The 27,451-nt window shown below is 53.4% G+C and overlaps 1 protein-coding gene across 1 annotated transcript in view; it reads left to right on the forward strand.

Annotated features, from left to right (window-relative positions):
* The window catches only part of nbas (NBAS subunit of NRZ tethering complex), a 400,078-nt gene that overhangs the window by 61,714 nt on the left and 310,913 nt on the right, over window positions 1-27,451 (forward strand). The window contains exons 19-23 of the mRNA XM_071412456.1: window positions 3,642-3,720; window positions 13,051-13,155; window positions 14,695-14,831; window positions 26,154-26,240; window positions 26,378-26,531. Of these exons, the coding sequence (XP_071268557.1) occupies window positions 3,642-3,720; window positions 13,051-13,155; window positions 14,695-14,831; window positions 26,154-26,240; window positions 26,378-26,531 (562 nt within the window). The remainder of the gene's footprint in view (window positions 1-3,641; window positions 3,721-13,050; window positions 13,156-14,694; window positions 14,832-26,153; window positions 26,241-26,377; window positions 26,532-27,451) is intronic.

Here is a 27,451-nt window from a genome sequence, read left to right on the forward strand (position 1 = left end):
TAAATAAAAGCAGTATGGGGGGTGAGGTAGGTAAATTGGGTGGGTAGTTTACAGATGGACTATGTACAGCTGCAGCGATCGGTTAGCTGCTCGGATAGCAGATTTTTAAAGTTGTTGAGGGAGATAAAAGTCTCCAACTTCAGAGATTTTTGCAATTTGTTCCAGTCGCAGGCAGCAGAGAACTGGAAGGAAAGGCGTCCAAATGAGGTTTTAGCTTTAGGGATGATCAGTGAGATACACCTGCTGGAGCGCGTGCTGCGGGTGGGTGTAGCCATCGTGACCAGTGAACTGAGATAAGGCGGCACTTTACCTAGCATAGCCTTGTAGATGACCTGGAGCCAGTGGGTCTGACGACGAACATGTAGCGAGGGCCAGCCGACTAGGGCATACAGGTCGCAGTGGTGGGTCGTATAAGGTGCTTTAGTAACAAAACGAATGGCACTGTGATAAACTGCATCCAGTTTGCTGAGTAGAGTGTTGGAAGCTATTTTGTAGATGACATCGCCGAAGTCGAGGATCGGTAGGATAGTCAGTTTTACTAGGGTAAGTTTGGCGGCGTGAGTGAAGGAGGCTTTGTTGCGGAATAGAAAGCCGATTCTTGATTTGATTTTGGATTGGAGATGTTTGATATGAGTCTGGAAGGAGAGTTTGCAGTCTAGCCAGACACCTAGGTACTTATAGATGTCCACATATTCTAGGTCGGAACCGTCCAGGGTGGTGATGCTAGTCGGGCGTGCGGGTGCAGGCAGCGAACGGTTGAAAAGCATGCATTTGGTTTTACTAGCGTTTAAGAGCAGTTGGAGGCCACGGAAGGAGTGTTGTATGGCATTGAAGCTCGTTTGGAGGTTAGATAGCACAGTGTCCAAGGAAGGGCCGGAAGTATATAGAATGGTGTCGTCTGCGTAGAGGTGGATCAGGGAATCGCCCGCAGCAAGAGCAACATCATTGATGTATACAGAGAAAAGAGTCGGCCCGAGAATTGAACCCTGTGGTACCCCCATAGAGACTGCCAGAGGACCGGACAACATGCCCTCCGATTTGACACACTGAACTCTGTCTGCAAAGTAGTTGGTGAACCAGGCAAGGCAGTCATTAGAAAAACCGAGGCTACTGAGTCTGCCGATAAGAATATGGTGATTGACAGAGTCGAAAGCCTTGGCCAGGTCGATGAAGACGGCTGCACAGTAATGTCTTTTATCGATGGCGGTTATGATGTCGTTTAGTACCTTGAGCGTGGCTGAGGTGCACCCGTGACCGGCTCGGAAACCGGATTGCACAGCGGAGAAGGTACGGTGGGATTCGAGATGGTCAGTGATCTGTTTGTTGACTTGGCTTTCGAAGACCTTAGATAGGCAGGGCAGGATGGATATAGGTCTGTAACAGTTTGGGTCCAGGGTGTCTCCCCCTTTGAAGAGGGGGATGACCGCGGCAGCTTTCCAATCCTTGGGGATCTCAGATGATACGAAGGAGAGGTTGAACAGGCTGGTAATAGGGGGTGCGACAATGGCGGCGGACAGTTTCAGAAATAGGGGGTCCAGATTGTCAAGCCCAGCTGATTTGTATGGGTCCAGGTTTTCCAGCTCTTTCAGAACATCTGCTATCTGGATTTGGGTAAAGGAGAAGCTGGGGAGGCTTGGGCGAGTAGCAGCGGAGGGGGCGGGGCTGTTGGCCAAGGTTGGAGTCGCCAGGAGGAAGGCATGGCCAGCCATTGAGAAATGCTTGTTGAAGTCTTCGATTATCACGGATTTATCGGTGGTGACCGTGTTACCTAGCCTCAGTGCAGTGGGCAGCTGGGAGGAGGTGCTCTTGTTCTCCATGGACTTTACAGTATCCCAGAACTTTTTGGAGTTAGAGCTACAGGATGCAAATTTCTGCTTGAAAAAGCTGGCCTTTGCTTTCCTGACTGACTGCGTGTATTGGTTCCTGACTTCCCTGAACAGTTGCATATCGCGGGGGCTCTTCGATGCTATTGCAGTTCGCCACAGGATGTTTTTGTGCTGGTCGAGGGCAGTCAGGTCTGGAGTGAACCAAGGGCTATATCTGTTCTTGGTTCTGCATTTTTTGAACGGAGCATGCTTGTCTAATATGGTGAGGAAGTAACATTTAAAGAATGACCAGGCATCCTCAACTGACGGGATGAGGTCAATATCCTTCCAGGGTACCCGGGCCAGGTCGATTAGAAAGGCCTGCTCGCAGAAGTGTTTTAGGGAGCGTTTGACAGTGATGAGGGGTGGTCGTTTGACCGCGGACCCGTGGCGGATACAGGCAATGAGGCAGTGATCACTGAGATCTTGATTGAAGACAGCAGAGGTGTATTTGGAGGGCAGGTTGGTCAGGATAATGTCTATTAGGGTGCCCATGTTTACGGATTTAGGGTTGTACCTGGTGGGTTCCTTGATGATTTGTGTGAGATTGAGGGCATCAAGCTTGGATTGTAGGACTGCCGGGGTGTTAAGCATATCCCAGTTTAGGTCACCTAACAGAACAAACTCTGAAGCTAGATGGGGAGCGATCAATTCACAGATGGTGTCCAGGGCACAGCTGGGAGCTGAGGGGGGTCGGTAGCAGGCGGCAACAGTGAGAGACTTATTTCTGGAGAGATTAATTTTTAAAATTAGAAGTTCGAACTGTTTGGGCATAGACCTGGAAAGTATGACAGAACTTTGCAGGCTATCTCTGCAGTAGATTGCAACTCCTCCCCCTTTGGCAGTTCTATCTTGACGGAAAGTGTTATAGTTGGGTATGGAAATCTCAGAATTTTTGGTGGCCTTCCTAAGCCAGGATTCGGACACGGCAAGGACATCAGGATTGGCAGAGTGTGCTAAAGCGGTGAGTAAGGCAAACTTAGGGAGGAGGCTTCTGATGTTGACATGCATGAGGCCAAGGCTTTTTCGATCGCAGAAGTCAACAAATGAGGGTGACTGGGGACATGCAGGGCCTGGGTTTACCTCCACATCACCCGAGGAACAGAGGAGTAGTAGGATGAGGGTGCGGCTAAAGGCTATCAAAACTGGTCGCCTAGAGCGTTGGGGACAAAGAATAAAAGGAGCAGATTTATGGGCGTGGTAGAATAGATTCTGGGCATAATGTGCAGACAGGGGTATGGAGGGGCGCGGGTACAGCGGAGGCAAGCCCAGGCACTGGGTGATGATAAGAGAGGTTGTATCTCTGGACATGCTGGTCTCAATGGGTGAGGTCACCGCATGTGTGGGGGGTGGGACAAAGGGGGTATCAGAGGTACGGAGAGTGGAACTACAGGGTCCATTGCAAACCAAAACAATGATAATGAAAACTAGCCTGAACAACAGTATGCAAGGCATATTGATATTTGAGAGTAACGTAGTCTCTGGAGTCATGAGTGGTTGACTTCCGGTCAGAATGAAATGCTCCCTACTGTGTTTTAATGTAGTCTCTGTGGTCATGATTGGTTGACTTCCGGTCAGAATGAAATGCTCCCTACTGTATTTTAACGTAGTCTCTGTGGTCATGATTGGTTGACTTCCGGTCAGAATGAAATGCTCCCTACTGTATTTTAACGTAGTCTCTGTGGTCATGATTGGTTGACTTCCGGTCAGAATGAAATGCTCCCTACTGTATTTTAACGTCTGGGGTCATCATGTGGTTGTTTTGTGGTCCTGCAGGTTGACCCTGGAGCAGAAGGAGTTGTGTCGGAGCAGACTGAAGCTGCTGTGTTACCTGGACCGCCTGGCCACCTACGAGGTAAGACCGCTAGAGCTCTTCTCTTGGCCAAAAGAAAGTTGGGCTCTGAAATGGACCTGAGACTTTCCTCCCTGGACCCGAATAAATAGTGTTTTAAAATATGGAGACCCGAAGACAACCAGACCCGACCCCGTATAGACCCGGTCCGATCCGAGTGAGGGAAGCAACAGGAAATATATATATATTAATGCATGAACCGAGGGAGAGGGGTATGGTGCTGGTAGGAGGGGCCTGTTGTGAGGGAGAGGGGTATGGTGCTGGTAGGAGGGGCCTGTTGTGAGGGAGAGGGGTATGGTGCTGGTAGGAGGGGCCTGTTGTGAGGGAGAGGGGTATGGTGCTGGTAGGAGGGGCCTGTTGTGAGGGAGAGGGGTATGGTGCTGGTAGGAGGGGCCTGTTGTGAGGGAGAGGGGTATGGTGCTGGTAGGAGGGGCCTGTTGTGAGGGAGAGGGGTATGGTGCTGGTAGGAGGGGCCTGTTGTTGAGGGAGATGGGTATGGTGCTGGTAGGAGGGGCCTGTTGTGAGGGAGAGGGGTATGGTGCTGGTAGGAGGGGCCTGTTGTGAGGGAGAGGGGAATGGTGCTGGTAGGAGGGGCCTGTTGTGAGGGAGAGGGGTATGGTGCTGGTAGGAGGGGCCTGTTGTGAGGGAGAGGGGAATGGTGCTGGTAGGAGGGGCCTGTTGTGAGGGAGAGGGGAATGGTGCTGGTAGGAGGGGCCTGTTGTGAGGGAGAGGGGAATGGTGCTGGTAGGAGGAGGAGCCTGGTGTGAGGGAGAGGGGAATGGTGCTGGTAGGAGGAGGGGCCTGGTGTGAGGGAGAGGGGAATGGTGCTGGTAGGAGGAGGGGCCTGGTGTGAGGGAGAGGGGAATGGTGCTGGTAGGAGGAGGGGCCTGGTGTGAGGGAGAGGGGAATGGGGCTGGTAGGAGGAGGGGCCTGTTGTGAGGGAGAGGGGAATGGTGCTGGTAGGAGGAGGGGCCTGTTGTGAGGGAGAGGGGAATGGTGCTGTTAGGAGGAGGGGCCTGTTGTGAGGGAGAGGGGAATGGTGCTGGTAGGAGGAGGGGCCTGTTGTGAGGGAGAGGGGAATGGTGCTGGTAGGAGGAGGGGCCTGCTGTGAGGGAGAGGGGGATGGTGCTGGTAGGAGGAGGGGCCTGTTTTGAGGGAGAGGGGAATGGGGCTGTTAGGAGGTGGGGCCTGTTGTGAGGGAGAGGGAAATGGTGCTGTTAGGAGGAGGGGCCTGTTGTGAGGGAGATGGGAATGGTGCTGGTAGGAGGAGGAGCCTGTTGTGTGGGAGAGGGGAATGGTGCTGGTAGGAGGAGGGGCCTGTTGTGTGGGAGAGGTGAATGGTGCTGGTAGGAGGGGCCTGTTGTGTGGGAGAGGGGAATGGTGCTGGTAGGAGGGGCCTGGTGTGAGGGAGAGGGGTATGGTGCTGGTAGGAGGGGCCTGTTGTGAGGGAGAGGGGTATGGTGCTGGTAGGAGGGGCCTGTTGTGAGGGAGAGGGGTATGGTGCTGGTAGGAGGGGCCTGTTGTGAGGGAGAGGGGTATGGTGCTGGTAGGAGGGGCCTGTTGTGAGGGAGAGGGGTATGGTGCTGGTAGGAGGGGCCTGTTGTTGAGGGAGATGGGTATGGTGCTGGTAGGAGGGGCCTGTTGTGAGGGAGAGCGGTATGGTGCTGGTAGGAGGGGCCTGTTGTGAGGGAGAGGGGAATGGTGCTGGTAGGATGGGCCTGTTGTGAGGGAGAGGGGTATGGTGCTGGTAGGAGGGGCCTGTTGTGAGGGAGAGGGGAATGGTGCTGGTAGGAGGGGCCTGTTGTGAGGGAGAGGGGAATGGTGCTGGTAGGAGGGGCCTGTTGTGAGGGAGAGGGGAATGGTGCTGGTAGGAGGAGGAGCCTGGTGTGAGGGAGAGGGGAATGGTGCTGGTAGGAGGAGGGGCCTGGTGTGAGGGAGAGGGGAATGGTGCTGGTAGGAGGAGGGGCCTGGTGTGAGGGAGAGGGGAATGGGGCTGGTAGGAGGAGGGGCCTGTTGTGAGGGAGAGGGGAATGGTGCTGGTAGGAGGAGGGGCCTGTTGTGAGGGAGAGGGGAATGGTGCTGTTAGGAGGGGCCTGTTGTGAGGGAGAGGGGAATGGGGCTGGTAGGAGGAGGGGCCTGTTGTGAGGGAGAGGGGAATGGTGCTGGTAGGAGGAGGGGCCTGTTGTGAGGGAGAGGGAAATGGTGCTGTTAGGAGGAGGGGCCTGTTGTGAGGGAGATGGGAATGGTGCTGGTAGGAGGAGGGGCCTGTTGTGTGGGAGAGGGGAATGGTGCTGGTAGGAGGAGGGGCCTGTTGTGTGGGAGAGGTGAATGGTGCTGGTAGGAGGGGCCTGTTGTGTGGGAGAGGGGAATGGTGCTGGTAGGAGGGGCCTGGTGTGAGGGAGAGGGGTATGGTGCTGGTAGGAGGGGCCTGTTGTGAGGGAGAGGGGTATGGTGCTGGTAGGAGGGGCCTGTTGTGAGGGAGAGGGGTATGGTGCTGGTAGGAGGGGCCTGTTGTGAGGGAGAGGGGTATGGTGCTGGTAGGAGGGGCCTGTTGTGAGGGAGAGGGGTATGGTGCTGGTAGGAGGGGCCTGTTGTTGAGGGAGATGGGTATGGTGCTGGTAGGAGGGGCCTGTTGTGAGGGAGAGGGGTATGGTGCTGGTAGGAGGGGCCTGTTGTGAGGGAGAGGGGAATGGTGCTGGTAGGAGGGGCCTGTTGTGAGGGAGAGGGGAATGGTGCTGGTAGGAGGGGCCTGTTGTGAGGGAGAGGGGAATGGTGCTGGTAGGAGGAGGAGCCTGGTGTGAGGGAGAGGGGAATGGTGCTGGTAGGAGGAGGGGCCTGGTGTGAGGGAGAGGGGAATGGTGCTGGTAGGAGGAGGGGCCTGGTGTGAGGGAGAGGGGAATGGTGCTGGTAGGAGGAGGGGCCTGGTGTGAGGGAGAGGGGAATGGGGCTGGTAGGAGGAGGGGCCTGTTGTGAGGGAGAGGGGAATGGTGCTGGTAGGAGGCGGGGCCTGTTGTGAGGGAGAGGGGAATGGTGCTGGTAGGAGGAGGGGCCTGTTGTGAGGGAGAGGGGAATGGTGCTGGTAGGAGGAGGGGCCTGTTGTGAGGGAGAGGGGAATGGTGCTGGTAGGAGGAGGGGCCTGCTGTGAGGGAGAGGGGGATGGTGCTGGTAGGAGGAGGGGCCTGTTGTGAGGGAGAGGGGAATGGTGCTGGTAGGAGGAGGGGCCTGTTTTGAGGGAGAGGGGAATGGTGCTGGTAGGAGGAGGGGCCTGTTGTGTGGGAGAGGGGAATGGTGCTGGTAGGAGGGGCCTGTTGTGAGGGAGAGGTGAATGGTGCTGTTAGGAGGAGGGGCCTGTTGTGAGGGAGAGGGGAATGGTGCTGGTAGGAGGGGCCTGTTGTAAGGGAGAGGGGAATGGTGCTGGTAGGAGGGGCCTGTTGTGAGGGAGAGGGGAATGGTGCTGTTAGGAGGAGGGGCCTGTTGTGAGGGAGAGGGGAATGGTGCTGTTAGGAGGAGGGGCCTGTTGTGAGGGAGTGGGGAATGGTGCTGTTAGGAGGGGCCTGTTGTGAGGGAGAGGGGAATGGTGCTGTTAGGAGAAGGGGCCTGTTGTGAGGGAGTGGGGAATGGTGCTGTTAGGAGGAGGGGCCTGTTGAGAGGGGGATGGGGCTGGTAGGAGGGGCCTGTTGTGAGGGAGAGGGGAATGGTGCTGTTAGGAGGGGCCTGTTGTGAGGGAGAGGGGAATGGTGCTGGTAGGAGGAGGGGCCTGTTGTGAGGGAGAGGGGAATGGTGCTGTTAGGAGGAGGGGCCTGTTGAGAGGGGGATGGGGCTGGTAGGAGGGGCCTGTTGTGAGGGAGAGGGGAATGGTGCTGTTAGGAGGGGCCTGTTGTGAGGGAGAGGGGAATGGTGCTGGTAGGAGGAGGGGCCTGTTGTGAGGGAGAGGGGAATGGTGCTGGTAGGAGGGGCCTGTTGTGAGGGAGAGGGGGATGGGGCTGGTAGGAGGGGCCTGTTGTGAGGGAGAGGGGAATGGTGCTGGTAGGAGGAGGGGCCTGTTGTGAGGGAGAGGGGAATGGGGCTGGTAGGAGGGGCCTGTTGTGAGGGAGAGGGGAATGGTGCTGGTAGGAGGGGCCTGTTGTGAGGGAGAGGGGAATGGTGCTGGTAGGAGGGGCCTGTTGTGAGGGAGAGGGGAATGGTGCTGTTGGGAGGGGCCTGTTGTGAGGGAGATTGAGTGTGGTGGATGGGACTACCAGCTCTCTGTAACCTAGAGGGCAACCAGTGGGTCTGTCTCCTCTATACCACCCACCTGGTAGTGTGGTGGATGGGACTACCAGCTCTCTGTAACCTAGAGGACAACCAGGGGGTCCGTCTCCTCTATACCACCCACCTGGTAGTGTGGTGGATGGGACTACCAGCTCTCTGTAACCTAGAGGGCAACCAGTGGGTCTGTCTCCTCTATACCACCCACCTGGTAGTGTGGTGGATGGGACTACCAGCTCTCTGTAACCTAGAGGACAACCAGTGGGTCCGTCTCCTCTATACCACCCACCTGGTAGTGTGGTGGATGGGACTACCAGCTCTCTGTAACCTAGAGGGCAACCAGTGGGTCCGTCTCCTCTATACCACCCACCTGGTAGTGTGGTGGATGGGACTACCAGCTCTCTGTAACCTAGAGGGCAACCAGTGGGTCCATCTCCTCTATACCACCCACCTGGTAGTGTGGTGGATGGGACTACCAGCTCTCTGTAACCTAGAGGGCAACCAGTGGGTCCGTCTCCTCTATACCACCCACCTGGTAGTGTGGTGGATGGGACTACCAGCTCTCTGTAACCTAGAGGACAACCAGTGGGTCTGTCTCCTCTATACCACCCACCTGGTAGTGTGGTGGATGGGACTACCAGCTCTCTGTAACCTAGAGGACAACCAGTGGGTCCGTCTCCTCTATACCACCCACCTGGTAGTGTGGTGGATGGGACTACCAGCTCTCTGTAACCTAGAGGGAAACCAGTGGGTCCGTCTCCTCTATACCACCTACCTGGTAGTGTGGTGGATGGGACTACCAGCTCTCTGTAACCTAGAGGACAACCAGTGGGTCTGTCTCCTCTATACCACCCACCTGGTAGTGTGGTGGATGGGACTACCAGCTCTCTGTAACCTAGAGGGCAACCAGTGGGTCCGTCTCCTCTATACCACCCACCTGGTAGTGTGGTGGATGGGACTACCAGCTCTCTGTAACCTAGAGGACAACCAGTGGGTCCGTCTCCTCTATACCACCCACCTGGTAGTGTGGTGGATGGGACTACCAGCTCTCTGTAACCTAGAGGGCAACCCGTGTGTCCGTCTCCTCTATACCACCCACCTGGTAGTGTGGTGGATGGGACTACCAGCTCTCTGTAACCTAGAGGGCAACCAGTGGGTCTGTCTCCTCTATACCACCCACCTGGTAGTGTGGTGGATGGGACCACCAGCTCTCTGTAACCTAGAGGACAACCAGTGGGTCTGTCTCCTCTATACCACCCACCTGGTAGTGTGGTGGATGGGACCACCAGCTCTCTGTAACCTAGAGGGCAACCAGTGGGTCCGTCTCCTCTATACCACCTACCTGGTAGTGTGGTGGATGGGACTACCAGCTCTCTGTAACCTAGAGGACAACCAGTGGGTCTGTCTCCTCTATACCACCCACCTGGTAGTGTGGTGGATGGGACCACCAGCTCTCTGTAACCTAGAGGGCAACCAGTGGGTCCGTCTCCTCTATGCCACCCACCTGGTAGTGTGGTGGATGGGACTACCAGCTCTCTGTAACCTAGAGGGCAACCAGTGGGTCCGTCTCCTCTATACCACCCACCTGGTAGTGTGGTGGATGGGACTACCAGCTCTCTGTAACCTAGAGGACAACCAGTGGGTCCGTCTCCTCTATACCACCCACCTGGTAGTGTGGTGGATGGGACTACCAGCTCTCTGTAACCTAGAGGGCAACCCGTGTGTCCGTCCCCTCTATACCACCCACCTGGTAGTGTGGTGGATGGGACTACCAGCTCTCTGTAACCTAGAGGGCAACCAGTGGGTCTGTCTCCTCTATACCACCCACCTGGTAGTGTGGTGGATGGGACTACCAGCTCTCTGTAACCTAGAGGGCAACCAGTGGGTCTGTCTCCTCTATACCACCCACCTGGTAGTGTGGTGGATGGGACTACCAGCTCTCTGTAACCTAGAGGACAACCAGTGGGTCCGTCTCCTCTATACCACCCACCTGGTAGTGTGGTGGATGGGACTACCAGCTCTCTGTAACCTAGAGGGAAACCAGTGGGTCCGTCTCCTCTATACCACCCACCTGGTAGTGTGGTGGATGGGACTACCAGCTCTCTGTAACCTAGAGGGCAACCAGTGGGTCCGTCTCCTCTATACCACCCACCTGGTGGTTTGGTGGATGGGACTACCAGCTCTCTGTAACCTAGAGGGCAACCAGTGGGTCTGTCTCCTCTATACCACCCACCTGGTAGTGTGGTGGATGGGACCACCAGCTCTCTGTAACCTAGAGGGCAACCAGTGGGTCCGTCTCCTCTATACCACCCACCTGGTAGTGTGGTGGATGGGACTACCAGCTCTCTGTAACCTAGAGGGCAACCAGTGGGTCTGTCTCCTCTATACCACCCACCTGGTAGTGTGGTGGATGGGACTACCAGCTCTCTGTAACCTAGAGGGCAACCAGTGGGTCCGTCTCCTCTATGCCACCCACCTGGTAGTGTGGTGGATGGGACTACCAGCTCTCTGTAACCTAGAGGGCAACCAGTGGGTCCGTCTCCTCTATACCACCCACCTGGTAGTGTGGTGGATGGGACTACCAGCTCTCTGTAACCTAGAGGACAACCAGTGGGTCTGTCTCCTCTATACCACCCACCTGGTAGTGTGGTGGATGGGACTACCAGCTCTCTGTAACCTAGAGGACAACCAGTGGGTCTGTCTCCTCTATACCACCCACCTGGTAGTGTGGTGGATGGGACTACCAGCTCTCTGTAACCTAGAGGACAACCAGTGGGTCCGTCTCCTCTATACCACCCACCTGGTAGTGTGGTGGATGGGACTACCAGCTCTCTGTAACCTAGAGGGCAACCCGTGTGTCCGTCTCCTCTATACCACCCACCTGGTAGTGTGGTGGATGGGACTACCAGCTCTCTGTAACCTAGAGGGCAACCAGTGGGTCCGTCTCCTCTATACCACCCACCTGGTAGTGTGGTGGATGGGACTACCAGCTCTCTGTAACCTAGAGGACAACCAGTGGGTCCGTCTCCTCTATACCACCCACCTGGTAGTGTGGTGGATGGGACTACCAGCTCTCTGTAACCTAGAGGACAACCAGTGGGTCCGTCTCCTCTATACCACCCACCTGGTAGTGTGGTGGATGGGACTACCAGCTCTCTGTAACCTAGAGGGCAACCCGTGTGTCCGTCTCCTCTATACCACCCACCTGGTAGTGTGGTGGATGGGACTACCAGCTCTCTGTAACCTAGAGGACAACCAGTGGGTCTGTCTCCTCTATACCACCCACCTAGTAGTGTGGTGGATGGGACTACCAGCTCTCTGTAACCTAGAGGACAACCAGTGGGTCTGTCTCCTCTATACCACCCACCTGGTAGTGTGGTGGATGGGACTACCAGCTCTCTGTAACCTAGAGGACAACCAGTGGGTCTGTCTCCTCTATACCACCCACCTGGTAGTGTGGTGGATGGGACTACCAGCTCTCTGTAACCTAGAGGACAACCAGTGGGTCCGTCTCCTCTATACCACCCACCTGGTAGTGTGGTGGATGGGACTACCAGCTCTCTGTAACCTAGAGGGCAACCAGTGGGTCCATCTCCTCTATACCACCCACCTGGTAGTGTGGTGGATGGGACTACCAGCTCTCTGTAACCTAGAGGGCAACCAGTGGGTCCGTCTCCTCTATACCACCCACCTGGTAGTGTGGTGGATGGGACTACCAGCTCTCTGTAACCTAGAGGGCAACCAGTGGGTCCGTCTCCTCTATACCACCCACCTGGTAGTGTGGTGGATGGGACTACGAGACAGTAAAAGCTTTGTGTTCCATAGTGTTGTTATTTCTGTGGTTTAGGCTCAGACCACAGTCGTCTCTATCTCCTCCCTCCCTCCTCCCTCTCTCCCCCGTTCATCCTCCCCTTCTCTCCCCCGTTCATCCTCCCCCCTCTCTCCCCCGTTCATCCTCCCCCTCTCTCCCCCGTTCATCCTCCCCCTCTCTCCCCCGTTCATCCTCCCCCTCTCTCCCCCGTTCATCCTCCCCCCCTCGCTCCCCCGTTCATCCTCCCCCTCTCTCCCCCGTTCATCCTCCCCCTCTCTCCCCCGTTCTACCTCCCCCTCTCTCCCCCGTTCATCCTCGCCCCCTCTCTCCCCCGTTCATCCTCGCCCCCTCTCTCCCCCGTTCATCCTCGCCCCCTCTCTCCCCCGTTCATCCTCGCCCCCTCTCTCCCCCGTTCATCCTCCCCCCTCTCTCCCCCGTTCATCCTCCCCCCCTCTCTCCCCCGTTCATCCTCCCCCCTCTCTCCCCCGTCCATCCTCCCCCCTCTCTCCCCCGTTCATCCTCCCCCCCTCTCTCCCCCGTTCATCCTCCCCCCCTCTCTCCCCCGTTCATCCTCCCCCTCTCTCCCCCGTTCATCCTCCCCCCTCTCTCCCCCGTTCTACCTCCCCCTCTCTCCCCCGTTCATCCTCCCCCTCTCTCCCCCGTTCATCCTCCCCCCCTCTCCCCCGTTCATCCTCCCCCCCTCTCTCCCCCGTTCTACCTCCCTCTCTCTCCCCCGTTCATCCTCCCCCTCTCTCCCCCGTTCATCCTCCCCCTCTCTCCCCCGTTCTACCTCCCTCTCTCTCCCCCGTTCATCCTCCCCCTCTCTCCCCCATTCATCCTCCCCCCTCTCTCCCCCGTTCTACCTCCCCCCTCTCTCCCCCGTTCATCCTCCCCCTCTCTCCCCCGTTCATCCTCCCCCTCTCTCCCCCGTTCTACCTCCCCCTCTCTCCCCCGTTCATCCTCGCCCCCTCTCTCCCCCGTTCTACCTCCCCCTCTCTCCCCCGTTCATCCTCCCCCCTCTCTCCCCCGTTCATCCTCCCCCTCTCTCCCCCGTTCATCCTCCCCCCCTCTCTCCCCCGTTCATCCTCCCCCCCTCTCTCCCCCGTTCTACCTCCCCCTCTCTCCCCCGTTCATCCTCGCCCCCTCTCTCCCCCGTTCATCCTCCCCCTCTCTCCCCCGTTCATCCTCCCCTCTCTCCCCCGTTCTACCTCCCTCCCTCTCTCCCCCGTTCTACCTCCCTCCCTCTCTCCCCCGTTCATCCTCCCCCTCTCCAGGATATATTAGGTGGTCCCGTTGCTGCAGAACAGAGATACGACTCGGAGTTCTTCAAGAAGTTCCGGAACCAGAATATCATTCTGTCAGCAAGAACCTACGCCAGGGTAAACCCTCCTTCTATACCCTTACACTCTGTCTACGCCAGGGTAAACCCTCCTTCTATACCCTTACACTCTGTCTCTGTCTACGCCAGGGTAAACCCTCCTTCTATACCCTTACACTCTGTCTACGCCAGGGTAAACCCTCCTTCTATACCCTAACACTCTGTCTACGCCAGGGTAAACCCTCCTTCTATACCCTTACACTCTGTCTCTGTCTACGCCAGGGTAAACCCTCCTTCTATACCCTTACACTCTGTCTACGCCAGGGTAAACCCTCCTTCTATACCCTTACACTCTGTCTACGCCAGGGTAAACCCTCCTTCTATACCCTAACACTCTGTCTACGCCAGGGTAAACCCTCCTTCTATACCCTTACACTCTGTCTACGCCAGGGTAAACCCTCCTTCTATACCCTTACACTCTGTCTGTCTACGCCAGGGTAAACCCTCCTTCTATACCCTTACACTCTGTCTGTCTACGCCAGGGTAAACCCTCCTTCTATACCCTTACACTCTGTCTTTGTCTACGCCAGGGTAAACCCTCCTTCTATACCCTAACACTCTGTCTACGCCAGGGTAAACCCTCCTTCTATACCCTTACACTCTGTCTCTGTCTACGCCAGGGTAAACCCTCCATCTATACCCTTACACTCTGTCTCTGTCTACGCCAGGGTAAACCCTCCTTCTATACCCTTACACTCTGTCTCTGTCTACGCCAGGGTAAACCCTCCTTCTATACCCTTACACTCTGTCTCTGTCTATGCCAGGGTAAACCCTCCTTCTATACCCTTACACTCTGTCTGTCTACGCCAGGGTAAACCCTCCTTCTATACCCTTACACTCTGTCTGTCTACGCCAGGGTAAACCCTCCTTCTATACCCTTACACTCTGTCTCACTCTCTCTGACTCTCTGTCTGTCTGTCTGTCTCTCTGACTCTCTGTCTCTCTCACTCACTCTCTCACTCACTCTGTCTCTGTCTGTCTGTCTGTCTGTCTGTCTGACTCACTCACTCACTCACTCACTCACTCACTCACTCACTCACTCACTCACTCACTCACTCTGTCTGTCTGTCTGTCTGTCTGTCTGTCTGTCTGTCTGTCTGTCTGTCTGTCTGTCTGTCTGTCTGTCTGTCTGTCTCTGTCTCTGTCTCTGTCTCTGTGGCTACTTCGAAGAATCTCAAATCTAAAACATATTTTGATTTGCTTAAAACCTTTAATGGTTCCTAAATGATTCCATATGTGTTATTTCATGGTTTTTAATGTCTTTACTATTATTCTACAATGTAGAAAATAGTACAAATAAAGAAAAACCCTTGAATGAGTAGATGTGTCCAAACGTTTGACTGATATTGTATATCACCTTCTCTGGTTTAATTGATTCATATATATATTTCCCTCCACCTAATCTATTTTTTATAATATTTTGGGGGGGAGGGGGCGCATTTGTTGCTATTCATGTCCAGTAGCTAAATGGGTTTGTTAAAATCCATCTTTGTCTCTGTTGTGGCTTCCTCTTTTCTGATGTCCTGTTTTATACCTCTAGGAGAGTAACGTCCAGGCGCTGGACATCCTGTTCACCTATCATGGAGCAGAGCTTCTCCAACACCGATTGGCTATCCTCTTCAACTTCCCAGAAACCACCTCACCACACGAGTACACCATCCTGCTGCCTGAGGCCTGGTGAGATCGACACACACTCACTCACACACACACACACACACACACACACACACACACACACACACACACACACACACACACACACACACACACACACACACACACACACACACACACACACAGTAGTCTGGGGGATGTTGGCCTGACCAAGGACACTGTGGTTGATCTGGGGTTAAAATGATATAAAATGAAATGAACAGTAAACATTAGACTCACAGAAGTTCCAAAAGAATAAAGACATTTAAAATGTCATATGTCTATATACAGGGTTGTAACAATGTACAAATAGTTAAAGTAGGGACAATAAATAAACATAAATATGGGTTGTATTTACAATGGTGTTTGTTCTTCACTGGTTGCCCTTTTCTTGTGGCAACAGGTCACAAATCTTGCTGCTGTGATGGACACTGTGGTATTTCAAATTCTTTGTGTATCTGTGTAATCTGAGGGAAATATGGGTCTCTAATATGGTCGTATATAGATGGTGGTATTTAACCATGGCAAGGTGACTGGTAGTAAGGCACAATACAGTGTAGTTATTCCCTCTGCAAGGCAAACAAACAAGCTAAGCGCCACAAAGTGGAGTCACAATTCAACGGCTCAGACACGAGAGGTATGTGGCAGGGTCTACGGACAATCACGGACTACAGAAGGAAAACCAGACCCGTCGCTGAGACCAACGAACAGGCTAAACACATTCTTTGCTTTGAGGACAATATGTCTATAGGCAGCCGCCTCTGATGTGCTAGTGATGGCTGTTTAACAGTCTGATGGTCTTGAGATAGAAGGTGTTTTTCAGTCTCTCGGTCCCAGCTTTGATGCACCTGTACTGACCTCGCCTTCTGGATGGTAGCGGGGGGAACAGGCAGTGGCTCGGGTGGTTGTTGTCCTTGATGATCTTTATGGCCTTCCTGTGACATCGGGTGGTGTAGGTGTCCTGGAGGGCAGGTAGTTTGCCCCCGGTGATGCGTTGTGCAGACCTCACTACCCTCTGGAGAGCCTTACGGTTGTGGGCGGAGCAGTTGCCGTACCAGGCGGTGATACAGCCCGACAGGATGCTCTCGATTGTGCATCTGTAGAAGTTTGTGAGTGTTTTAGGTGCCAAGCCGAATTTCTTCAGCCTCCTGAGGTTGAAGAGGCTCTGTTGCGTCTTCTTCACAACGCTGTCTGTGTGGGTGGACCATTTCAGTTTGTCCGTGATGTGTACGCAGAGGAACTTGAAGCTTTCCACCTTCTCCACTGCGGTCCCGTCGATGGGGGGGGGTCCACAATCATCTCCTTTGTTGACGTTGAGTGAGAGGTTGTTTTCCAGGAAACACACTCCCAGAGCTCTCATATATTTAGATCATACAGTCTCTCTCTCTCTCTCTCAATTCAATTCAATTCAATTCAATTCAAGGGGCTTTATTGGCATGGGAAACATGTGTTAACATTGCCAAAGCAAGTGAGGTAGATAATATACAAAAGTGAAATAAACAATACAAATTAACAGTAAACATTACACATACAGAAGTTTCAAAACAAAAAAGACATTACAAATGTCATATTATATATATACAGTGTTGTAACAATGTACAAATGGTTAAAGCACACAAGTTAAAATAAATAAGCATAAATATGGGTTGTATTTACAATGGTGTTTGTTCTTCACTGGTTGCCCTTTTCTTGTGGCAACAGGTCACAAATCTTGCTGCTGTGATGGCACACTGTGGAATTTCTCCCAGTAGATATGGGAGTTTATCAAAATTGGATTTGTTTTCGAATTCTTTGTGGATCTGTGTAATCTGAGGGAAATATGTCTCTCTAATATGGTCATACATTGGGCAGGAGGTTAGGAAGTGCAGCTCAGTTTCCACCTCATTTTGTGGGCAGTGAGCACATAGCCTGTCTTCTCTTGAGAGCCATGTCTGCCTACGGCGGCCTTTCTCAATAGCAAGGCTATGCTCACTGAGTCTGTACATAGTCAAAGCTTTCCTTAAGTTTGGGTCAGTCACAGTGGTCAGGTATTCTGCCACTGTGTACTCTCTGTTTAGGGCCAAATAGCATCTCTCTCTCTCTCTCTCTCTCTCTCTCTGTCTCTCTCTCTCTGTCTCTCTCTCTGTGTCTCTCTGTCTCTCTGTCTCTCTGTCTCTCTCTCTGTCTCTCTCTCTGTCCCTCTCTCTGGCTCTCTCTCTGTCTCTCTCTCTGTCTGTCTCTCTCTGTGTCTCTCTGTGTCTCTCTCTCTGTCTCTCTTTCTGTCTCTCTTTCTGTCTCTCTTTCTGTCTCTCTTTCTCTCTCTCTCTCTCTCTCTGTCTCTCTCTGTGTCTCTGTGTCTCTCTCTGTGTCTCTCTGTCTCTCTGTCTCTCTCTCTCTCTCTCTCTCTCTCTCTCTCTCTCTCTCTCTCTCTCTCTCTCTCTCTCTCTCTCTCTCACTAAAATTCAGATTGCTTTATTGGCATGAAATACAATTAGTAGATATTACCATAGTAATATAATGGTACAGTAATTCAGTAAATATATTTTAATGCAAATATCTCGCTCTCATTTCAATTACATTTTCAGTTCAAGGGGCTTTATTGGCATGGAAAACATATGTTAACATTACCAAAGCAAGTGAAATAGATCATGAACAAAAGGTAAATAAACAATAAAAATGAACAGTGAACATTACACTCACAGAAGTTCCAAAAGAATTAAGACGTTTCAACTGTCATTATGTGTATATATACAGTGTTGTAACAATGCTTCTGTCGCTTTCTCTCCTCTCTCTCCTCCACTCCTCCTCCCTCTTCCTCTCGCTCTCCACTCCTCCTCCCTCTTCCTCTCGCTCTCCACCCCCTCCTCCCTCTTCCTCTCGCTCTCCACCCCTCCTCCCTCTTTCTCTCGCTCTCCACCCCCTCCTCCCTCTTTCTCTCGCTCTCCACTCCTCCTCCCTCTTCCTCTCGCTCTCCACTCCTCCTCCCTCTTCCTCTCGCTCTCCACTCCTCCTCCCTCTTCCTCTCGCTCTCCACTCCTCCTCCCTCTTCCTCTCGCTCTCCACTCCTCCTCCCTCTTCCTCTCGCTCTCCACTCCTCCTCCCTCTTCCTCTCGCTCTCCACCCCCTCCTCCCTCTTTCTCTCGCTCTCCACCCCCTCCTCCCTCTTTCTCTCGCTCTCCACCCCCTCCTCCCTCTTTCTCTCGCTCTCCACCCCCTCCTCCCTCTTTCTCTCGCTCTCCACCCCCTCCTCCCTCTTTCTCTCGCTCTCCACCCCCTCCTCCCTCTTTCTCTCGCTCTCCACCCCCTCCTCCCTCTTTCTCTCGCTCTCCACCCCCTCCTCCCTCTTTCTCTCGCTCTCCACCCCCTCCTCCCTCTTCCTCTCGCTCTCCACCCCCTCCTTCCTCTCGCTCTCCACCCCCTCCTCCCTCTTCCTCTCGCTCTCCACCCCCTCCTCCCTCTCGCTCTCCACCCCCTTCTAGCCGTTACTCTGTTCTGCTGTGCGGAGTTCATGCAGGTGTCTGCAATGGGAATCCATCACGGCTCTGTACTGTAGGCCAGTTTCCGGCTTCCCTCAGTCTCAGTGGTAACTGCTCCCCGGCAGGGCCCTGCTGGCTCCGCACTGCAGCAGAGCAGACTACCGGCAGGGCTCTGCTGGCTCCGCACTGCAGCAGAGCAGACTACCGGCAGGGCCCTGCTGGCTCCACACTGCAGCAGAGCAGACTACCGGCAGGGCCCTGCTGGCTCCGCACTGCAGCAGAGCAGACTACCGGCAGGGCCCTGCTGGCTCCACACTGCAGCAGAGCAGACTACCGGCAGGGCCCTGCTGGCTCCAGCAGAACAGACTACCGGCAGGGCCCTGCTGGCTCCACACTGCAGCAGAGCAGACTACCGGCAGGGCCCTGCTGGCTACACACTGCAGCAGAACAGACTACCGGCAGGGCCCTGCTGGCTACACACTGCAGCAGAGCAGACTACCGGCAGGGCCCTGCTGGCTCCGCACTGCAGCAGAACAGACTACCGGCAGGGCCCTGCTGGCTACACACTGCAGCAGAGCAGACTACCGGCAGGGCCCTGCTGGCTACACACTGCAGCAGAGCAGACTACCGGCAGGGCCCTGCTGGCTACACACTACAGCAGAGCAGACTACCGGCAGGGCCCTGCTGGCTACACACTGCAGCAGAGCAGACTAGCGGCAGGGCCCTGCTGGCTACACACTGCAGCAGAACAGACTACCGGCAGGGCCCTGCTGGCTACACACTGCAGCAGAGCAGACTACCGGCAGGGCCCTGCTGGCTACGCACTGCAGCAGAGCAGACTACCGGCAGGGCCCTGCTGGCTACACACTGCAGCAGAGCAGACTACCGGCAGGGCCCTGCTGGCTACACACTGCAGCAGAGCAGACTACCGGCAGGGCCCTGCTGGCTACACACTGCAGCAGAGCAGACTACCGGCAGGGCCCTGCTGGCTACACACTGCAGCAGAGCAGACTACCGGCAGGGCCCTGCTGGCTACACACTGCAGCAGAGCAGACTACCGGCAGTCTGAAACCATCAGTCTGACTAGAGGAGAAATATGAGTTTCGTCATCGTAATGTTGGAGGGCTTGTAAAGGTTTCTCGAACACACCTGTCTCTAGGTGTCCACGAATCTCTCTCTCTCTCTTAATCAAAATTGGATTCGTTTTCCAATCCTTTGTGGGTCTGTGTAATCTGAGGGAAATGTCTCCTAATATGGTCGTATAAGTAATTATCTTTTTGTTTTCTCATGATTTGGTCTCTCTCCCCTTTTTCTCTCTCTTCCCCTATTTCTCTCGGGTTCTCTCATTCTCTCGCTCTAGTAGAGGCTGATGTAGATTAGAGGAACATGGGCAGAATGAATAATTAACGTATTTCATTGATGTCTGCTCTCTGTGCTCTCTTTCTCTTCTGCTCTCTCTCTGTCACTCTCTGCCGCTCTCGCTCTCTGTCTCACTTTCCCTGCCTCCTTAAGACAATGTTTTCTCCCTAGACCGTGAGTTTTTAGAGGACAGAGAGAGAGAGATTGAGTTGGTATGTCTATGTTGGGGGCGATCAGTATCGTCTAGATTAATATATACGTGTTGTATTATAAACACCACTACTATGCAGTACTTACGTAAACATGCTTTAAAGTACTTCCAGTGGTTGGTCCTTTAAAAGTTGCAGTGTACAGCAGCACAGCGTGGTGCTGCAGAACTCTATGGCACGTTATTTCAGTTTTAACCGCTGGTACCACTAATGCTGGTTAGTGCTAGTTTGACCACCAGGGGGCATCTTTGAGAAGCATTTGATAGCCTTCAGTAGTGGCTGTACTAGAGAATTTAAAATCTTTTTTTTTTGTAAGAACATAGTATATGGGACTGATTTTTAAGAAATTTTGCTTAATTAATTTGTTTACTATTATGGTGTTTGTATATCAAGAAAAACGGAAAACCCCTCAGGGATGGAACGGAAAATATGGCGCTGTACGATGTGACGGTCGGGACTATTTAGCTAAAGAAATCCCTGTGTCGGGGTTCAATTCCCCGACGGGGAGGACGGAGTAGGCCGTCATTGTAAAATAAGGAATTTGTTCTTAACTATCTTGCCTAGTTAAATAAAGGTTACACTAAGAGCATAACATTTTTACACCCTAATTTTCAAATTCTAGTCTAACCAATACCCAAACGGAGATTAAGTGAAAATAATCAGGACCAGTCCCCATGCTTGTCTCAGAGCAGCCTGAAACGGTGCTGAAATAGCTGTAGGCTATTGCTTCTAACTTCAATATGTTCTTTAAATAAATAAGACCTACACCACTTTTAACAGCACATTACTCAACACTAGTGAGACTCATGTCACCAACGGTAGGACTACAGCACATTACTCAACACTAGTGAGACTCATGTCACCAACGGCAGGACTACAGAATATCAAACAATAAGACGTGACTCTCCGCCAATAACTACATATAGAGGACTGGAGGATTCTAAATTAAAAGGGGGGAGGTGGACTGGGGGAGCTCCCGTCTACTGGGGGATCCCCTGTCCACTCCGGAGCCCCCGTCCACTGGGGGAGCCCCCGTCCACTGGGGGAGCCCCCGTCCACTGGGGGAGCCCCCGTCCACTCCGGAGCCCCCATCCACTGGGAGAGCCCCCGTCTACTCCGGAGCCCCCGTCTACTGGGGGAGCCCCCGTCTACTGGGGGAGCCCCCGTCTACTGGGGGAGCCCCCGTCTACTGGGGGATCCCCTGTCCACTCCGGAGCCCCCGTCCACTGGGGGAGCCCCCGTCCACTGGGGGAGCCCCCGTCCACTGGGGGAGCCCCCGTCTACTGGGGGAGCCCCCGTCCACTGGGGGAGCCCCCGTCCACTCGGGGAGCCCCCGTCCACTCGGGGAGCCCCCGTCCACTCGGGGAGCCCCCGTCCACTCCGGAGCCCCCGTCCACTGGGGGAGCCCCCGTCCACTGGGGGTGCCCCCGTCCACTGGGGGTGCCCCCGTCCACTGGGGGAGCCCCCGTCCACTGGGGGAGCCCCCGTCCACTGGGGGAGCCCCCGTCCACTGGGGGAGCCCCCGTCCAAAATACAGAGAGGTGTTGGTAAAGGTATATTGTCCTGCTAATACCCATAATGGGCTATTATAATACTGTACATGGTGTCCAGGTCAGGATAACCAAAACATGTATTTATTATAGTGCTTATTAGTTTTTTTCCAAAGCCATGAATGAGTGAGTCACTCAGCGTTATGTAGGTACCGAGGCTATATGACCGTGCCATCAACTTGATAATATATAACGATATTTTGGAGGTTCATTCGTTTTCAAAATATCGAAAGTGAGCTATTTTGTCATCTGAATAAATGCCAAAATAATATTTATAAAGGCAAAAATATTTATTTCTGGTTTTAGAGGGAGAGAAACTATGGGCCAATTGTGCGCCGCCCTATGAGACTCCCAATCACGGTCAGATGTGATGCATCATAATAATACTTAGTTCTAACTAAGAAATATAATTCTCCTCCTTACCCTCCTTCTAGTCTATTATCCAGCTACCTGCTAATAGCCATAATGGCGCTGTACAACGTGACCGTGTGTGTTTGAAAGAGTATTTTCCAGTAAGCAACAATTTGTTTACCTTCATTAACTTTGTTCCAATAGGTCTGTAATTCAGTGATATTTATTCCCGTAGTAATTCGTTATGGATCCTAAATTAACATCGGCATTTTGAAAGAGTATTTTTATCATTATTTTATTAACGAAAGCATTAAGATGCCATTATTAGTTACATTTGTTTTAGTTTTTAGTTTTAGTATTAGTTACATTAGTTACATCCCTAGTGTGATGCCCCTTAGTGTTGCTCTGTACTACCCAGTGTGGCGGGGTGGGGGTCCACCCCCCCTCTCACTTCCTCCTCCTCCCTTCCTCATGGACTAGGGCTAGGTCCGGGGCCTGCCTCATGGGCTAGGGCTAGGTCCGGGGCCTGCCTCATGGGCTAGGGCTAGGTCCGGGGCCTGCCTCATGGACTAGGGCTAGGTCCGGGGCCTGCCTCATGGGCTAGGGCTAGGTCCGGGGCCTGCCTCATGGGCTAGGGCTAGGTCCGGGGCCTGCCTCATGGGCTAGGGCTAGGTCCGGGGCCTGCCTCATGGGCTAGGGCTAGGTCCGGGGCCTGACTCATGGGCTAGGGCTAGGTCCGGGGCCTGCCTCATGGGCTAGGGCTAGGTCCGGGGCCTGCCTCATGGGCTAGGGCTAGGTCCGGGGCCTGCCTCATGGGCTAGGGCTAGGTCCGGGGCCTGCCTCATGGGCTAGGGCTAGGTCCGGGGCCTGCCTCATGGGCTAGGGCTAGGTCCGGGGCCTGCCTCATGGGCTAGGGCTAGGTCCGGGGCCTGCCTCATGGGCTAGGGCTAGGTCCGGGGCCTGCCTCATGGGCTAGGGCTAGGTCCGGGGCCTGCCTCATGGACTAGGGCTAGGTCCGGGGCCTGCCTCATGGACTAGGGCTAGGTCCGGGGCCTGCCTCATGGGCTAGGTCCGGGGCCTGCCTCATGGGCTAGGGCTAGGTCCGGGGCCTGCCTCATGGGCTAGGGCTAGGTCCGGGGCCTGCCTCATGGGCTAGGGCTAGGTCCGGGGCCTGCCTCATGGGCTAGGGCTAGGTCCGGGGCCTGCCTCATGGGCTAGGGCTAGGTCCGGGGCCTGCCTCATGGGCTAGGGCTAGGTCCGGGGCCTGCCTCATGGGCTAGGGCTAGGTCCGGGGCCTGCCTCATGGGCTAGGGCTAGGTCCGGGGCCTGCCTCATGGGCTAGGGCTAGGTCCGGGGCCTGCCTCATGGGCTAGGGCTAGGTCCGGGGCCTGCCTCATGGGCTAGGGCTAGGTCCGGGGCCTGCCTCATGGGCTAGGGCTAGGTCCGGGGCCTGCCTCATGGGCTAGGGCTAGGTCCGGGGCCTGCCTCATGGACTAGGGCTAGGTCCGGGGCCTGCCTCATGGGCTAGGGCTAGGTCCGGGGCCTGCCTCATGGGCTAGGGCTAGGTCCGGGGCCTGCCTCATGGGCTAGGGCTAGGTCCGGGGCCTGCCTCATGGGCTAGGGCTAGGTCCGGGGCCTGCCTCATGGGCTAGGGCTAGGTCCGGGGCCTGCCTCATGGGCTAGGGCTAGGTCCGGGGCCTGCCTCATGGGCTAGGGCTAGGTCCGGGGCCTGCCTCATGGGCTAGGGCTAGGACCTAGATCTTATAACCTTCTTAGACCGTTCAAACAATCAGGCGCTGTATAATGTGAGTGGCCTACACTAAGACAGTATGACTAGTCCCAAGTCTAAGTCATGTTCATAATTTAATAATTTAGAATAATTTAAGTCTAGGGCTAATCACAAAAGACGGACGACTTTCTGTTCCCTTTTACTCGTCTCAGACGTGTCAGCCTCAAGGAGAGGGGGAAGAGTTAGAGCGGTACGCCGACCGACTCGTGTGGCTTTTAGAAGTCTGTTATTTATATCCGACATATTCCCCTTTTAGAACATATTTTTGTTGTTATTTATCCGGCCTGCCTCAGGCCCCGGACCTAGCCCTAGCCCATGAGGCAGGCCCCGGACCTAGCCCTAGCCCATGAGGCAGGCCCCGGACCTAGCCCTAGCCCATGAGGCAGGCCCCGGACCTAGCCCTAGCCCATGAGGCAGGCCCCGGACCTAGCCCTAGCCCATGAGGCAGGCCCCGGACCTAGCCCTAGCCCATGAGGCAGGCCCCGGACCTAGCCCTAGCCCATGAGGCAGGCCCCGGACCTAGCCCTAGCCCATGAGGCAGGCCCCGGACCTAGCCCTAGTGCATTCGGAAAAGTACGGTCTGAATACTTACGTAATCTATATCTAATATTTAATTTTATAAATTTCTTTGTCATTATGGAGTATTGTGTGTAGATTGATGAGAAAATCAACAACAATTGAATCCATTTTAGAATAAGAAGTATGCATAAATCACACAGATAAAACCAGGTCTCTGGTTTCCCATGAGCCAGTGTGTTTTGTCTCTGGGTTGTTTTTGTGGCAGCAGGGCGGCACGCGAGGAGACGTCGCCTGTCTCTCTCCTCTGTTTTCCCCTCTTTCTGTTCCCTTTTACTCGTCTCAGACGTGTCAGCCTCAAGGAGAGGGGGAAGAGTTAGAGCGTTACGCCGACCGACTCGTGTGGCTTTTAGAAGTCTGTTATTTATATCCGACATATTCCCCTTTTAGAACATATTTTTGTTGTTATTTATTGTTTGGCTGAGGATATTCCAAATGGCATCCTATTCCGTTTATAGTGCACTACTTTTGACCAGGGTCTATAGGGCTGTAGTGCACTTCTTTTGACCAGGGTTTATAGGGCATAGGGTGCCATTGAGGACACAATCTATTGCTTCCTAGCTGAGTTTCTTTCTGTTTCGAGGCAGCTGTAGTTTTCTCGATTTATGCTAAGATATTACCACTGAAGGCTTCTACTCTGTTCTGTTCTGCTCTGTTCTACTTCTGTTCTACTTCTGTTCTGTTCTGCTCTGTTCTACTGTTCTGTTCTACTCTGTTCTACTCTGTTCTACTCTGTTCTGTTCTACTCTGTTCTGTTTTGTTCAAATCAAGTTTATTTTATATAGCCCTTCGTACATCAGTTAATATCTCGAAGTGCTGTACAGAAACCCAGCCTAAAACCCCAAACAGCAAGCAATGCAGGTGTAGAAGCATCTGTTCTGCTCTGTTCTGCTCTATTCTGTTCTGCTCTGTTCTACTCTGTTCTGTTCTACTCTGTTCTACTTCTGTTCTGTTCTACTCTGTTCTACTTCTGTTCTGTTCTACTCTGTTCTGTTCTATTCTGTTCTGTTCTCTTCTGCTCTGTTTAGGTAACTGGCTGTTACCAAGTGAAGTGTCTGTTTGGAGATACCGTAGTTGGTTTTATCAGGATGAGTTACCGTAGTTGGTATTATCAGGATGAGTTACCGTAGTTGGTATTATCAGGATGAGCTAGAGCTACCGTAGTTGGTATTATCAGGATGAGTTACCGTAGTTGGTATTATCAGGATGAGTTACCGTAGTTGGTATTATCAGGATGAGTTACCGTAGTTGGTATAATCAGGATGAGTTACCGTAGTTGGTATTATCAGGAGGAGTTACCGTAGTTGGTATAATCAGGATGAGTTACCGTAGTTGGTATTATCAGGAGGAGTTACCGTAGTTGGTATTATCAGGAGGAGTTACCGTAGTTGGTATAATCAGGATGAGTTACCGTAGTTGGTATAATCAGGATGAGTTACCGTAGTTGGTATTATCAGGATGAGTTACCGTAGTTGGTATTATCAGGATGAGTTACCGTAGTTGGTATTATCAGGATGAGTTACCGTAGTTGGTATTATCAGGATGAGTTACCGTAGTTGGTATTATCAGGATGAGTTACCGTAGTTGGTATTATCAGGATGAGTTACCGTAGTTGGTATTATCAGGATGAGTTACCGTAGTTGGTATTATCAGGATGAGTTACCGTAGTTGGTATTATCAGGATGAGTTACCGTAGTTGGTATTATCAGGAGGAGTTACCGTAGTTGGTATTATCAGGATGAGTTACCGTAGTTGGTATTATCAGGAGGAGTTACCGTAGTTGGTATTATCAGGAGGAGTTACCGTAGTTGGTATTATCAGGAGGAGTTACCGTAGTTGGTATAATCAGGATGAGTTACCGTAGTTGGTATTATCAGGATGAGCTACCGTAGATGGTATTATCAGGATGAGCTACCGTAGTTGGTATTATCAGGATGAGTTACCGTAGTTGGTATAATCAGGATGAGTTACCGTAGTTGGTATTATCAGGATGAGCTACCGTAGATGGTATTATCAGGATGATGTTAACAAACTTTCTCTCTCTCTCCCCCTCCCAGTGTGGATGAGAGAGGCAATTTGGGGGTGATCCCCTGGGATGAGCAGAGACACAGGGAGATGGACTGGTGCGAAGAGGACCAGTGCAGGTAGGACACATTGCACCACTGTGGCCTTGGCCAATGACCAGAAGGTCAAATTATTCTCAGTTATTTAATCAATCATAAGTGCCATTACTCTGGTATTATAGCTGTATGTTGGTGTGCCTGTGTTCTTCCTCTCCCAGGACGGTATTGGATCAAAACCTACCGGACCATGCCCACTTCCTGTATGAGGATGCGCCTGATTGGCTGCGGTTCCGTATGGCCACGCCCCCTATGGACCTGCTGACTGACTGGTACCTGAGTCGTGCCCAGGACATAGACTCCTGTTCTAGACAGGTACTATATCTCCCTACTTGGGGAATGGTTTTACTGTCGCACACACTGCCTCCTATAAGAACCAGGGGAAGGGTTTTACTGTCGCACACGCTGCCTCCTATAAGAACCAGGGGAAGGGTTTTACTGTCGCACACGCTGCCTCCTATAAGAACCAGGGGAAGGGTTTTACTGTCGCACACGCTGCCTCCTATAAGAACCAGGGGAAGGGTTTTACTGTCGCACACGCTGCCTCCTATAAGAACCAGGGGAAGGGTTTTACTGTCGCACACACCGCCTCCTATAGGAACCAGGGGATGGGTTTTACTGTCGCACACGCTGCTTGCAATAAGAACCAGGGGAAGTGTTTTACTGTTGCACACGCTGCCTCCAATAAGAACCAGGGGAAGGGTTTTACTGTTGCACACGCTGCCTCCAATAAGAACCATGGGAAGGGTTTTACTGTCGCACACGCTGCCTCCAATAACAACCAGGGGAAGGGTTTTACTGTCGCACACGTCCTTTGGACCCCATGTAGTTGTTGTATTAGACCTGTCTGTCTGTCTTGTGGGTTGTTGTACCAGTCCTGCCTGTCTGTCTGTCTGTCTTGTGGGTTGTTGTACCAGTCCTGTCTGTCTGTCTGTCTTGTGGGTTGTTGTACCAGTCCTGCCTGTCTGTCTGTCTGTCTTGTGGGTTGTTGTACCAGTCCTGTCTGTCTGTCTGTCTGTCTGTCTGTCTTGTGGGTTGTTGTACCAGTCCTGTCTGTCTGTCTGTCTTGTAGCCCACCAGATACTCCCTCTAGCCCAGGTCTATACCAGGTACTCCCTCTAGTCCATGTCTATACCAGGTACTCCCTCTAGCCCAGGTCTATACCAGGTACTCCCTCTAGTCCATGTCTATACCAGATACTCCCTCTAGCCCAGGTCTATACCAGGTACTCCCTC

This window comes from Salvelinus alpinus, chromosome 8 (genome assembly GCF_045679555.1).
Source record: "Salvelinus alpinus chromosome 8, SLU_Salpinus.1, whole genome shotgun sequence".
Taxonomy (NCBI): domain Eukaryota; kingdom Metazoa; phylum Chordata; class Actinopteri; order Salmoniformes; family Salmonidae; genus Salvelinus; species Salvelinus alpinus.